Source organism: Panthera onca, chromosome A3 (assembly GCF_046562875.1).
Source record: "Panthera onca isolate mPanOnc1 chromosome A3, mPanOnc1 haplotype 2, whole genome shotgun sequence".
NCBI classification, from domain to species: Eukaryota; Metazoa; Chordata; class Mammalia; order Carnivora; family Felidae; genus Panthera; species Panthera onca.
In genome coordinates this window covers 88,234,064-88,247,653 of record NC_138341.1, presented here as the reverse complement: position 1 = coordinate 88,247,653, position 13,590 = coordinate 88,234,064, and the positions used below count along the sequence as shown (strand labels likewise).

Genomic DNA, 13,590 nt, shown 5'->3' with positions numbered 1-13,590 from the left:
TTCATGAGTTCAAGCCCTGCATTGGGCTCTGTGCTAGCAGTGGGGAGCCTGCTTGGGATTCTCTCTCCCTCTCTCTGTGCTCCTCCCCCCGCTTATGCTCTTTCTCAAAAATAAGTAAATAAACTCAAAGTTTTTCAAAAAATTTAAAAAAAAGAAAAAGGACTATAAAGGAGTACTATGAACAATTATATGCTTGTAAATTAGATAATTTAGATGAAGTAGACAAATTCATAGACAAAAACTACCAAAACAACTTAAGAAGAAATAGAAAATGTGAACAGATCTATAACAAGAGATTGAGTTGGTGATTAAAAAACACCCAACAATGAAAAGCCCAGGATCCAATCGCTTCCCTGGTGAATTCTACTAAACTTCTTTTTTTTAACGTTTATTTATTTATTTATTTATTTATTTAAATTTTTTTTCAATGTTTATTTTTGAGACAGAGACAGACAGAGCATGAACGGGGGAGGGTCAGAGAGAGGGAGACACAGAATTTGAAGCAGGCTCCAGGCTCCCAGCTGTCAGCACAGAGCCCGACGTGGGGCGTGAACTCACAAGTCACGAGATCATGACCTGAGCCCAAGTCGGACGCTTAACTGACCAAGCCACCCAGGCGCCCCTGTTTATTTATTTTTGAGAGAGAGAGTGTGTGAGCAAGGGAGGGGCAGAGAGAAAAAGTGACAGAGGATCCCATGCAGGCTGTGTGCTGACAGCAGCAAGCCTGATGTGGGGCTCCAACTCACGGACCATGAGACCATGACATGAACTGAAGTCAGAGGCTTAACCAACTGAGCCACCCAGGTACTCTTATACTAAACTTTTAAATAAGAATGGATGTTTATCCTTCTTCTTTTTTTTTTTTTTTAATGTTTTTATTTATTTTTGAGAGAGAGAGAGCACAAGCAGGGGAGGGGCAGAGAGAGAGGGAGACACAAAATCCAGAGCAGGCTCCAGGCTCTGAGCTGCCAGCCCAGAGCTCGATGCAGTGCTTAAACTCACAAACTGCGAGATTATGACCTGAGCCAAGTCGTCCACTCAACTGACTGAGCCACCCAGGCATCCCAGATGCTGATCCTTCTTAAACTTTTCAAAAAATTAGAAGAGAATGTAACACTTTCTAATGTAATCCATGATGAAACTATTACTCTGATTCCAAAGCCAGAAAAAGACAACAAAAGAAAACTACAGAGCAATATCCTTTAGGAATACACATGCAGAAATCCTTAGCAAAATGGGAGCAAACTGAATCCAGCTTCTACAATGGATTATACCAAGTAAGGCTTATCCCAGGAGTGCAAAGTTGGTTCACATACAAAAATAAAACAATTAATTGCAAAATATTAATAGAATTAAAGGAAAAAAATCACATGATCATCTCAACAGGTTCAGAAAAAGCACTTAAAAAACCCCAATCCCTTTCATGGGGATTGGGGAGGGATTCATCCCTCCATCAACAATGAAGGAATAGAAGGGAATTTCTTCACCTGGTAAAGGCTATCTACAAAAAAACAACAGCTGACATCATATTTAATGGCAAAAGACCAAAAACTTTCCCCCTAAGATCAGGAACAAGACAGAGATGTCCTCTTTCACTACCTCTTAAAAAAAATTCTTTTTTTAATCTTTATTTTTGAGAGAGACAGAGACAGAATGTGAGTGGGGGAGGGGCAGAGAGAAAGGGAGACAGAATCCGAAGCAGGCTCCAGGCTCTGAGCAAGCTGTCAGCACACAGCCTGATGTAGGGCTTGAACTCACAAACCACGAGATCATGACCTGAACCAAAGTCGGATGCTTAACCAACTAGGCCACCCAGGCGCCCCTCACTGCCTCTTTTTAACATTGTACTGGAGGTTCTAGCCAGGGCAATTAGGCAAGAAAAACAAATAAAAGGCATCCATATAGGAATGGAAGACATAAAAATAACTCTTTCATAAGTGACTTAATCTTATACATGGAAAACTCTTTAAGAGTTCTAAAAAAAACCTATTAGAGCTTAATAATAAAAGAATTCAACAAGGTTGCATATACAAGGTCAATTAAAAATCAATTGTCTTCTGTAAAATAGCAATGAACAATCCAAAATGAAATTAAGAAAACAATTCCATTTAGAATAGCATCAAAAAGAATAAAATACTTCTGAATAAACTTAAAGCTTTAAGTATAAGATTTATAGACTCAAAAGTACACATTTTTTAAAAGAATTAAAGAAGACCCAAATAAATGAAAAGATACCCCATGTTCATGAATTGGATGAAAATGTGTCCACACACAAGCTTACATATGAATGTTTATAGCAGCATTATCAAAACAGCAAAAGATGGAAACAACTCAAATGTCCATCAACTGTAAATTTATAAACAAAATGTGGTATACCCACATAACAATATTATCTAGGGGCACCTGGCTGGCTCAGTTGATACAATTTTAGATTTAAGAACATATGACTCTTGATCTCGGGGTCATGAGTTCAAGTCCCACGTTGGGTGTGGAGCCTACTTAAAAAAAATATTAATCTGGCAAAAAAAGAATGAAGTACTGATGAACCTTGTGGTTCAATGTGGATGAATGTTGACAAAATTATACTAAGTGAAAGAAGTCAGTCAAAAGACAACATATTGTGTAATTCCATTTATGTGAAAATGTACAGAGTATGCAAATTCGTAAACACAGAAAGTTGGCTAGTGGTTGCTAAGGGATGAGAGTGGGTAATGGGAGGGACTGCTAACACATATGGGGTCTCTTGGGGTGATCGAATTGTTCTATAATTAAATCATGGAAGCGCTGACCAACATTGTGAACATACTAAAAAGAAAAAAAACTCATTGAATTAAATTAAATTAAATCCTCTGGAGAGTGTGGGTATTTTTGTTAAGGCAGACAATCTAGCTGGTTAGGTTCAAACCACAAGTTCCAACTCGCCTTCTGTGGTCTATGGTTCCAAAGTCAGTTCAGTTTCCAGAGTGCTGACAGGGCTATTCAAGTTCTGTCCCACTTGTGTGCCACCTAGTGGCCAACTGAGGACCGTGGACGGTGGTCTGTCAGTTCAGCTCAGTTCTTTGGTATGTGGAGCAGGACCAGGTCCGTCCAGGGGTCGCTCCGAAAGGGGCCCTGGAGTTCATAAACAGGTTTGTGGGGTCACTTCCCTGAGCAACTCTCTCTGGGAAATTTCCCTGTTACTTTTGTTTCCTGCAGGTTCTAGTTTTTAGTCTTCTGATCAGAAAACTGAGGCTTTACCTAAGCAGCTCTGCCAGGCATTTTGCATTTGCGGCCAAGCAGCAGGAGGATGGAGTCGGAATAAAAGCAACACCATTTTTACCCTCTTGGGTTTCACCCTGTTGGGCCTACAGCTCAGTTGGAGAACTCTCTCCCCTTCAGAGTTTTGGCTCCTGGGACCCAACTAAATGGGAATTCTCACAGGTTCTTTTCACAGGCTGTTCTCTTTGCCTGGAAAGCTCCTTTCCCTTTTCTCCCTCAGGAAAGCTCTGCAGTGTCTTTCAGCCCCAGTTCAGCCATCACCACCTTTGGAAAATCTTTCTAGACTTTCTAGAATTAACCATTTTCTCCTCTGAGAAATTTCTCCGCATCCTACTCCTATTTCTAATGTTGGTTCTTACTGCACTATGTTCTGAGTCATTTTTTAATGGCCCCTGGTACACTGTGAGCTTTCCAAGGCCTGAACATTTATTGCTGTTTCACTGTCTTCCAGTGCAGTGGCTGGCAAAAGTGTACACTCAATAAATGTTTCTTGAATTTACTTTTAGTTTACCCTCTCTCCACTTCTATTTGGCGTCTTTTTATCTGGTATGGGAAATTCATTAAGCTCATTAGAATTGTGTGTAGGGGCACCTGGGTGGCTCAGAAGGTTAAACTTCCAACTTCGGTACAGGTCACAATCTCACAGTTTGTGGGTTCGAGCCTACATCGGGCTCTGTGCTGACAGCTCAGAGCCTGGAGCCTGCTTTGGATTCTGTGTCTCCCTCACTCTCTGCCCCTCCCCTGCTCGTGCTCTGTCTCTCTCTCTCAAAAATAAAAATAAAAACATTTCTAAAAAATTTTTAAAAGGGCACCTGGGGGCTGAGTTGGCTGAATGACCAACTCTTGGCTTCGCTCAGGTCATGGTCTCACAGTTTATGAGTTCGAGTCCCACATCAGGCTCCTCAGCTGGCAGCATGGCAACTGCTCTCTCTCCCACTCTCTCTCCCACTCTCTCTGCCCTTCCCCCTCTCGCTGTCTCTGTCTCTCTCAAAATAAATAAACTTAAAAAAAAAAAAAAGAATCGTGTGTAAACTAAGCAGGTGACAAGCAAGGGTCTAAGAGATTTTTCTAGGTAATGAACATTCGTGCATGGACTTTAATCTTTTCGTGTTTTTAAAGCTTCTGTTTTCTACTTTTTGCCTGTATTCTGGCAGAAGTTGCCAGAAAGCTTGGTTCCAAATAGTTTAGAACTCATCACTGTACACAAAATTAAAAGGCCTTAGCTGTCCTCTGAAGGAATTTACAACTTGAAACAGGGAAATAGCCATGTCAAATTTTCAAAAGTAGAGAAATGTGGGTTAGACCCCACATTTAATCAGGAGGTATCATTCTTGAATATTATTGAATTGAATATTCAATTGAATTCAATTGAATTGAATATTATTGAATCTTGAATATTCTTGAATATTAATGTTTCCTGATTATTAATTGGAAAGCAGTAGGAATAATTTTCAAAATGTTGATATGTTGACCCCAATAAACCCTCTTATGGGATGTTAAAGATATGTGCAAATGAATATCCTTTTAGTAAGCTACTGCTTTCATGCTTGTCTCTAACAATTTGGGGATTGAGATCTTCTTCTTGGTCCATATAAACAAAACTTAGGTTTCTAGTAGGAACACAAGCCAGTCACCTGTGGTACAATTTTAGATTGAAGAAGCTACTTGCCTGTTGCCCGGATTAGTGACAGTCATCAAGTGGAGATTGCCTACTTGATCTTGTGGCATCAAAAATTCTAATATGACAGCGGGATTAGAAAGTACAGAAGGAAATTCCAAGGTTTTAGACGTGAGAAAAAAATAATGTTTTTTCCTTCTGAAACACTGGGGTCTCCCCAGTGGAGTCAGGTGAGGCAGGTCAGGACACAGGAGCAAGTGCACTTGTGTGGCCCCACGGTGACTGGAGATTCTAGGTGAGGGGGTGTGTCTGAGGCACTGAACTCATGGTCCACCCAGTAAAGTCTTAAGGTTGAGGTGATCACAGTATGGTTTGGGGAGCACACCTGGAACAGACCTTTACTTTCAACTCTACAAAGTTAGAATTTGTGAGAATTTATACAGGAGAGGCTTTTAGCTCACCATTGCTCCACAGGTGGAGGAAAAATTGCCAACAATATCAAAAAAGATGTAAACAATAACCAATTTAACAAAACACATTCAAAAAATAAAGTTAGCATTTTGGTTACTATAGTATAATACTAATTTTGGCAAACCAGACAACACTACCTGAATTGGAATTGAGTAAAGTCCCCCCTTTTTCCCTGCCAAAAAACTCCAAACAAAAAGTTTAGGAACCATCTTAATAACATTTTTATGCATTTTCTCCATCTATTTAAAATGGCTTTTTGTACCTTTTATGATGATATTGTGTAAGATTTTGGATCCTGCTTTTGGTATTATAAGTATTTCCTAAGAGATTTTTTAAAAAGGAAGGGATGGCATTTGTGTTTTTAGAAAGAAAACCCTAGGTGTGGACATTGTGCTGGTTCTTAGCTTTGAAAGTTCTTGTAGATTAGCTGACACTGGTAATGGCGTGATGTATGCCCAGGTATGTGTCAGTCATTTAGCAATCGCTGAGCTCCTACTGGGCGCTGGGCCCTGGAAGTGGCTGGAAGGTACAGGATGAAAACAACACAGTCTTTTCCTCCCAGAGTCAACCTTCTGGTGGGAACATAAACCAATATGCACAGACAGACCTGACAATAGGTTAGGGCCTGACTTCGAAAGTCCTTGACACAACATTTTTTTACATTTTTGTCAATTGATTAACACAGATATTATTATTTAATGTTTATTTATTTTTGAGAGAGAGACAGAATGCGAGTGGGTTAGGGGCAGAGAGAGAGGGAGACACAGAAGCAGAAGCAGAAGCAGGCTTTAGGCTCTGAGCTGTCAGCACAGAGCCCAATGCGGGGCTCAAACTCACAAACTGTGAGATCATGACCTGAGCTGAAGTCAGATGCTCAACCGACTGAGCCACCCAGGCGCCCCAAAAATTTTTTAAAACATTTATTTATTTTTGAGACAGAGAGACAGAATGCGAGCAGGGGAGGGGCAGAGAGAAAGGGAGACACAGAATCTGAAGCAAGCTCCAGGCTCTGAGCTGTCAGCACAGAGCCCAATGCGGGCCTCAAACCCATGAACCCTAAGATCATGACCTGAGCCGAAGTCAGACACTTAACTGACTGAGCCACCCAGGCGCCCCTGGGAACTTTCTACAGTTGAAGCGATGGAGTGTGTACATGTGGGGCAGGGAGAGGTTGTTGGGGGCGGAAATAATAGAAATCAGCCTGTACTAGCTCTACATTCTGGACAGATGGTGGTGCCACTACAGGAAATGAGGAAATGCAGACTTTAGGAAATGAAAGTGGGCCAGGGTGCCCACCCCTGGCCTCCTCCCCTGCCTGGCCAAGTGGTATTCCCCTCTGAAGATCCAGCTCCTCTAGGAGTCTTTCCTCCCCGGCTGCAGGGGCTGCTGCTGCTGCTGTGATCTAGCAAAGCCCTAAGCTCACCTTCACAACACTTCCCACGTGGTGCTGTAATTGCCCATCTCTCCTACTTGGGCGAGAGGAAGCCAAAGATCTGACCTGCTCAGGGCAGGAAAAGACTGTGAGACTCACATCACAGAGGCCCTGGAACCTCTACGTTTAAGGAGGACTAAGGCTCAGGGAGGGAGGGTGCAGTGGAAGAGGAAGAGGTGCCCCTTGAGAGCACCAGACACAGTGCCTCAGGGCTTGCAAAGTGATGTATTAAGATCTCTATCTCTTTTGTTAAGAAGTTCAAAATAACCAGAATTATGGTGAGTAGCAGGAAGACTCCACCCCCATTCTATATGGTTCCAAGATTTGGGTTATACACAGTAACTAGATCATTTTCTTTTATTCATACACGAGTATATTTTATAGTTAGAACTACTTTAATTTTCTCTCTCACATACACAAACACACACATATATACATCTCACCCCCCCCCCACCCAAGTAACAGCGTAGAAATATGTATAAGTTTGGAACCACAGGAATACTTGGTTCAAATTCTGGATATGCCACTTTTAAGTCATGCAACCTCCAGGACCTACTTAACATCACTGTGCAACTCCTCTGCTATGAACTGGGAAGAATTTTAAGTAACTCATACAATTGTAAGGATTAAATAAGATAGTATTTGTGGAAACCGCCTTGCGATCTTTATGTAGAGAATGTTTAATTTGGTATTTTTACATGGATGTAGATACAGGATTACTTAAATTGTGTTCCAAAGAAACTACATTTAAAATTGGCTTTAAGTGAACCTTTTTGAAAAAAATTGATATAATTGACATATAACATTATATTAATATCAGATGTACATGATTCAATATCTACACTTGTAAAATGATCACAGGAAGTCTAGTTATCTATTACCATACCTAATTATAAAATTTTTTATTCTCAAGAACTTTTAAGATCTGCTCTTGGCAACTTTCAAATATACAATATAATGTTATTAACTACAGTCACCTTGCTGTATAGGACATCTTCATTTTATAATGAAGTTTGTACCTTCTGACTTCTTTTAACCATTTTTCCCACTTTGACACCCCACTTCTGGCAACCACCAATCTGTTCTCTGTATTCTAGGCCCCTTTTTTTTTTAAGATTCCATATGTTCATGAGTTCATATGGTATTTGTTTTTCTCTGACTTATTTCACTTAGCATAATGCCTTCCAGTTCCATCCATGTTGTTGCAAAGGGCAAGATTTCCTTCTTTTTTGTGGCTGAATAATATTCCATTGCATAATACACCACAATTTCTTTATCCATTCATCTGTGGATGGACACTGAAGTTGTTTCCAAAACAGTTTTCTTATTAGAGATTTTATTTTTTTAAGTAATCTCTACACCCAACGTGGGCCTCAAACTCACAACCCCAAGATCAGGAGTTGCATGTGCCACTACCTGAGCCAGCCAGGGACCACCCCCTCACCAGCTGTTTTCTTAAACATTAGTCCTATCTTCTCATAGTTCTAGGTCTCAAAGTCATTCAAATGAAACAATGTGCAATAGGATTAGTCTTAATAATTATGAACATTTATTAAGCACCAAGAGTATACTGCAATGGTTGCTATACAAAAACATAATTAACAATATAGTGTCCCTGCCATCGAGCTTACATTCTAAAATGAAATACAACAATAATGCTGTAAGCCTACCTCAAAATTTCCTTAACTTAGAAATGGCTATTTTGGCAAGTGAGGCAAAATGACCTATCATTTTAGGTACGATATTAATAAGGCTTTGAACATGATCCAAAGAATGTTTTACTTGTACTCAGACATTTCCCCCAATTATGTTAGGCTTGGTATGAAAAAGAGCACTTAGAAATTGGGTAAGAACAATGAATTATTTCAAATTGCCTTGTAGGACTTTAAACAGAGAAATGCTTACTAGCCTGAGTTTTTCCACAGCCAGGGAAAACCCCATGAAAAGTATTATGAACTCAACCAAGTCTTCTATTCCATTTGCAACTTTTTGACTTCCTCTTCCTTTCCCACAGGTAAGGGCTCCAATGATGTCCCTTATCAAGTAAGGAAGTATTTCATCTAGACAAAATACCCTAGAGTATTAGAACTTCCAGGAAATACCAATTCTTATTTTAAAAGAGTGAGCAAAGACAGTAGTGGGACATCTGGCTATAGGAGAGGCCTGGCTGTGTAAGATATGTAAACAAGCTGAGCTGAGTTCATGCATCTTCAAAATGATTAAGACTATGGGTAAATGGCTGCTCTTCTCTTCCTTATTTCTGCCGTAGGGGTATTTGAGAATTTAGCATCAAGACCCCAAACTGCCAAAGCCTGCACTATTTGGCCTATATCCATAGTATAGTATTTAATAAATACTTTCAAGGTTTTCCTTGCTGGTTACATATTAGCTGACGAAGGCACACAGATGGATTTTCTTCTTACTGTCCAATGCAAAGACTGTTTTAAACTTCTGAGTACATACAGTCTTAAACTATATATTGTTTATTTTCAATCATTGATAATTCTTTGAACTCTAAAAGAACACTAAAAAATAATTGGTTATAAGTTATCTGAAAACCAAGATAGAATTTACTCTTGTAAAGTGCATGCACAAACTTAAAAAATACATGCATACAAATACTTTAATGGCAGAGTGAGTAGCATCCTGAGTTGTTTTTTTTTTTAATGGCAAAACAGTATTTCAGCAATTTTTTAAAAAACCAATACTTTCCTCCTTAGAAGTCTGTCTTGGGAACTTACTTTTAAATGAAAAATAGCAGCAGCAACATTTAACAATTACTCACAAAATTTGCATTGCAAACAAGTTTGCCAAGAAAGAATGGTCTAGAAACTTCAGGATAAACTTTTAAAAAACATTTTATAAGGTAGAATGATTCACTACTTTTGATCTAAAATTGACATTTAAACATCCCCTTCCAATTTAAAAATGTCATTTTTACCTCCTACTTAAATAAAATCCAATTATGAGATTTGAAATGAAAAACTTGAAACACATATCAATATCATTCTTTTAAGATGACAAAAATTAATTTCAATGTGTTTCCCAAAAAAAGGAGAGGAAAAAAAAAAATCTCATCTTAGTGGTGGCAAATGAATTTGGGTTTACAAATCTCAATCAATGCACTTATTTTTGGTATTGCATGAAACAGCTAGGATTCCTGAATTAAGTATGTTTCTAAGGCAAGGCAAGTTTGATTATGTATGAAGCACAGATATTAGTCAGCATGGTTATAAAGGCAAGAAGACCAATACATATAAATTCACTTGTTTTTAAGCGATACATTCTAAGCTACATAAAATTTAATTTTGTGTCCTAAGACTACATCTTTGACCTTAAGCTTAGAAGCATAATTGCTGTAATCCATTAAAAAATACTTCATTTTTTCCAATATTGTAAAGTGTACTGAATTTTCAAATGTCTAGTATAAATTTTTTTTTGCAAAAAATTTAAAAAGGCATACTATTAGCTAGCTATAACTACTATGTTAAGTAACTGTATGAAGGAAGAGTTTCACAAGGAGAACAAAATATAAAACTAAGCATAGTAATTATTGAATTTAACAAAAAATGAAATCAAGTAGTTTTGAATGCACTTGTTTCTTGTCTTAGTATTGTGTATATTCATTTTATAACTACTAGTTTGATAAACATACTAACATTCTACAAGATTTGTTTTTCTTGGTTGGTTATTTTTCTTCCTTATATCCTCCCCAACAGCTGTTGGAATTTATTTTCTTTCAAATACAAAGTAAAATAATGTTTCTATTGTATCTGAGTCATGTGAAAGCTGACTCCCTATTTTCATTTTTAAAAGTTAAATTAATTTTTTTGGACCTTGATTAACATGTAACATTTAACCATGTGTTTTTGCTGTTAAGTATAGTCTACATTTCAACAAACTGATAGGGTATTTAACAAAAGCATCATGATCTCATCTGTGTTTTAAATATGATTACACAAGCTTTTTTTCTTTTTTAATGAGAAAAAGGAGATAAAGAAAACCATTCATATAGGCCCTCTTCACTCTCAATTATTTTGAGATACAGCTTTAAACAGGGTGGACCAAGTCAAGTAATGTTGGTAATCTCTTTTCTTTGCACAGAAGAGAAAAAACAAAAGAAAGGAAGTTATTTCCTTCCTAAGGTCTCAGCTAGTTTCTTAAGTCTTTTCTTCAGCTCCAACGGAAATTTCTCATAGCACTTCTTACAGACTGGCTTCATGTCAAACTCCACAAATTTATTCCTAAAGACAGTAACAATAATAAAAGAAATCAGTAGAAAGGTATTTAATACATATATATAAATAATGTGAGGTAATTTTACTGCAGTAAATGAAGATACAATATGGTGACATTAATATTCATAGCAAAAAATGAATTCTAATCTTAATTCTTGTCATTGTGGAGATGTAAAAAAATTATAATACCATTGGAAAAAAATTGTCCTTATAAATTGATCTTATACATCTCTCTGTTTAATACAGAATGTACATTACATTTTAGTCTGTGCTCACATGTATACAGGAAATCTAATGTCAATATAATTTAGGTAGTAGGGTCAATCACATGTTCATGTACCACAAGAACACTTTAAAGAACAGTTATTAAAAGCCAGGAGTTGTATTTTTGTAATGTGAATGACTTTCTCTTTGTTGAAGGCAATATCATTGTACTTAATATTTTAAATTAGGGAGCTATAGGTTTTATCTTTCCTTGCATGAAATGATTTGCCTCCTACCTCCAGCACCAAAAAAATTATCTTCAAAAAAATCTGAAATCATAATGGTTTTTTGGTTGGTTGTCTGACAGAAAAGTTGGTAGGGGAGATATAAGAATGTTTTTAATCACTCTTAAAAAACAGAAATGAAATAGATTGCCTGTGGTTCCATTTTGTGAATGGTTAGCTGCATGGAGAACTCAATGTTTTAAAAGCTAGAACAATACACATTATCTATCAATTTGTTTGTAAAACAGTTCTGGAGAGCACAGGTTTCTAGACAGCCTCCTAAGTATCTGTCATGCATTTCCATTTGGTAATACCATTACAATCGCTCATTACTGTTGAAATCGAGGGTCCTAAACTGTGAACTGAGTATATGCACAACCTTGTAACTTTTGCATTTTCCTAACTTGTATTTAGGCAGCATTTCTGGAACAAATTTAGTGGTACTTTGTTATCTATGACAAATGATTAAATCAGGTGATGTAATTTTAAAGAATAAGGTTAATAACAAAGTTAATTCCTATTATATTTAAAATGAAAAATCTTTTATTTTAAAGCATTACATGGAAATTATTCTCTAGCTATTTTTCACAGAGCTCTTGATGCTGATAGAAATTCAAATGATCTTATTTTTCCATTGACAATTTGATTTAAATAGTACTAATGAGTTACAATATTCTCCCAAAGACTTCTTAGAACAAAAGCTATTAAAACTGCCATTTTTTTTAATGAGGGAAATAAATTATCATTGCTTTCAGAGATACTGCTAAGCAAACCTTCAACTGTTTTAATTTATATTTGAATTTTAATTCCTCTTTATAGAAGGAAACACGAGAACTGGAACAATAAAAAACTTTCGTTGGAGTGCAGAACATAGTGATAACCATGAAGAAAAAAGGACAATCATGCTAGGAATTCAACAGAATTTCAAAGATTGAAATATTTCCCATAAAAATCAGGAATAAAGTAAGTAGGCTTTGAAAACATCAAGAAAATGAATCCATAAACAGTAGCATATGGGTATTCTGTGAAAGCAGATTACATACACCAAAGACATTAGAGCTCTTATTATGTACAGTAGATGGTCTTTGCTTAGATATGAAACATGCTGAAAGGATTTAACTTAATGCAGAGCTTAGAACATGTGATGATTGGAGTTTATCAATTAAATCATTTTAGGCAAAGAAACTGAAAACCAGGATTTTAAAAGCTGCAATTATCAGAGAAAAATACTTTAAAACTTTCCCTAATGTCTACTAAATAGAGATTGGAATTCTTCCCTTTGAATCTACTTAAAAAAAAAAGAAGAATCTTAGTAATTACCCAAAAGGCCCAGCTCTACAGAGGACAACTACTTGTATTTCAATCTCTGGCGGCTACAAACACATGCCAAAAGGAAGAGACAATAAAAAAGCAAGAGACAAAAAGAGAACAAAACACATTCTAAAGGACTAACCAAAGAAGAAAGTAGTGAAAATGATGATAGAAGGGACAGAAAAGTTTACAAACAGACTGGCTTTTTCTTTTTCTGCTTGTCCTTATCCTTTGCTTCTCTCTCCCGTTTGGCAAGTCGCCTCTTAAATTCTTCTGGCATTTTTTCATAACAGTGTTTGCAGACTGGTTTGAGATCAATTTCAACAAACTTATCCCTTTGAGCAGGACAAAGAAGGAATAGAAGAAACAACATAAAACAATTAAAGGAAGAACCTTTACATTCAGAGGCCTAAATAGAAAGAATAAGGAATCAGATAATTATTTTTAAAAATACTCTATTTAAAAAAATGTTAACCTAAAGTTTTGGTCTTAGGATTCACACGGGACTAAACCGCAGACTTACTTGAGTGTTAATTTAGTGTTGCAGGTAGAACAGGCAAAACAGTTCACACACCAGGCCTTATTCAGAGCAGAGACCACTGGAGAAAGAGCAAAGACACATGGTCACACACTTTGGCGTTCCAAGTGGCAGCGCTGACATCCTCAACTCAAACAGAGCTAAGGGTGCCTCCACAACACTTAGAAGAGGTTCTGAGAGGCTTTTTTGCAAAAGAATCACAGGACTAAAAATCTCAGTGCCATTAATTAATGTTT

The 13,590-nt window shown here is 37.2% G+C and overlaps 1 protein-coding gene across 10 annotated transcripts in view; it reads right to left on the bottom strand.

Moving 5' to 3' along the window:
- Positions 1 to 9,430: 9,430 nt before the first annotated feature.
- The window catches only part of LIMS1 (LIM zinc finger domain containing 1), a 155,521-nt gene continuing 151,361 nt past the window's right edge, over positions 9,431 to 13,590 (bottom strand). For 8 of the 10 annotated variants that reach the window (XM_060610408.2, XM_078444330.2, XM_060610392.2 and 5 more), the window contains 3 exons: positions 13,340 to 13,415; positions 12,959 to 13,151; positions 10,812 to 11,023 (listed from right to left, as the gene is read on the bottom strand). In XM_060610408.2, the coding sequence (XP_060466391.1) occupies positions 13,004 to 13,151; positions 13,340 to 13,415 (224 nt within the window). In that variant the 3' untranslated portion in view covers positions 10,812 to 11,023; positions 12,959 to 13,003. Of the gene's footprint in view, positions 11,024 to 12,958; positions 13,152 to 13,339; positions 13,416 to 13,590 lie in introns of all 10 variants that reach the window. The other 2 variants (XM_060610384.3, XM_060610377.3) reach the window with 1 other exon arrangement.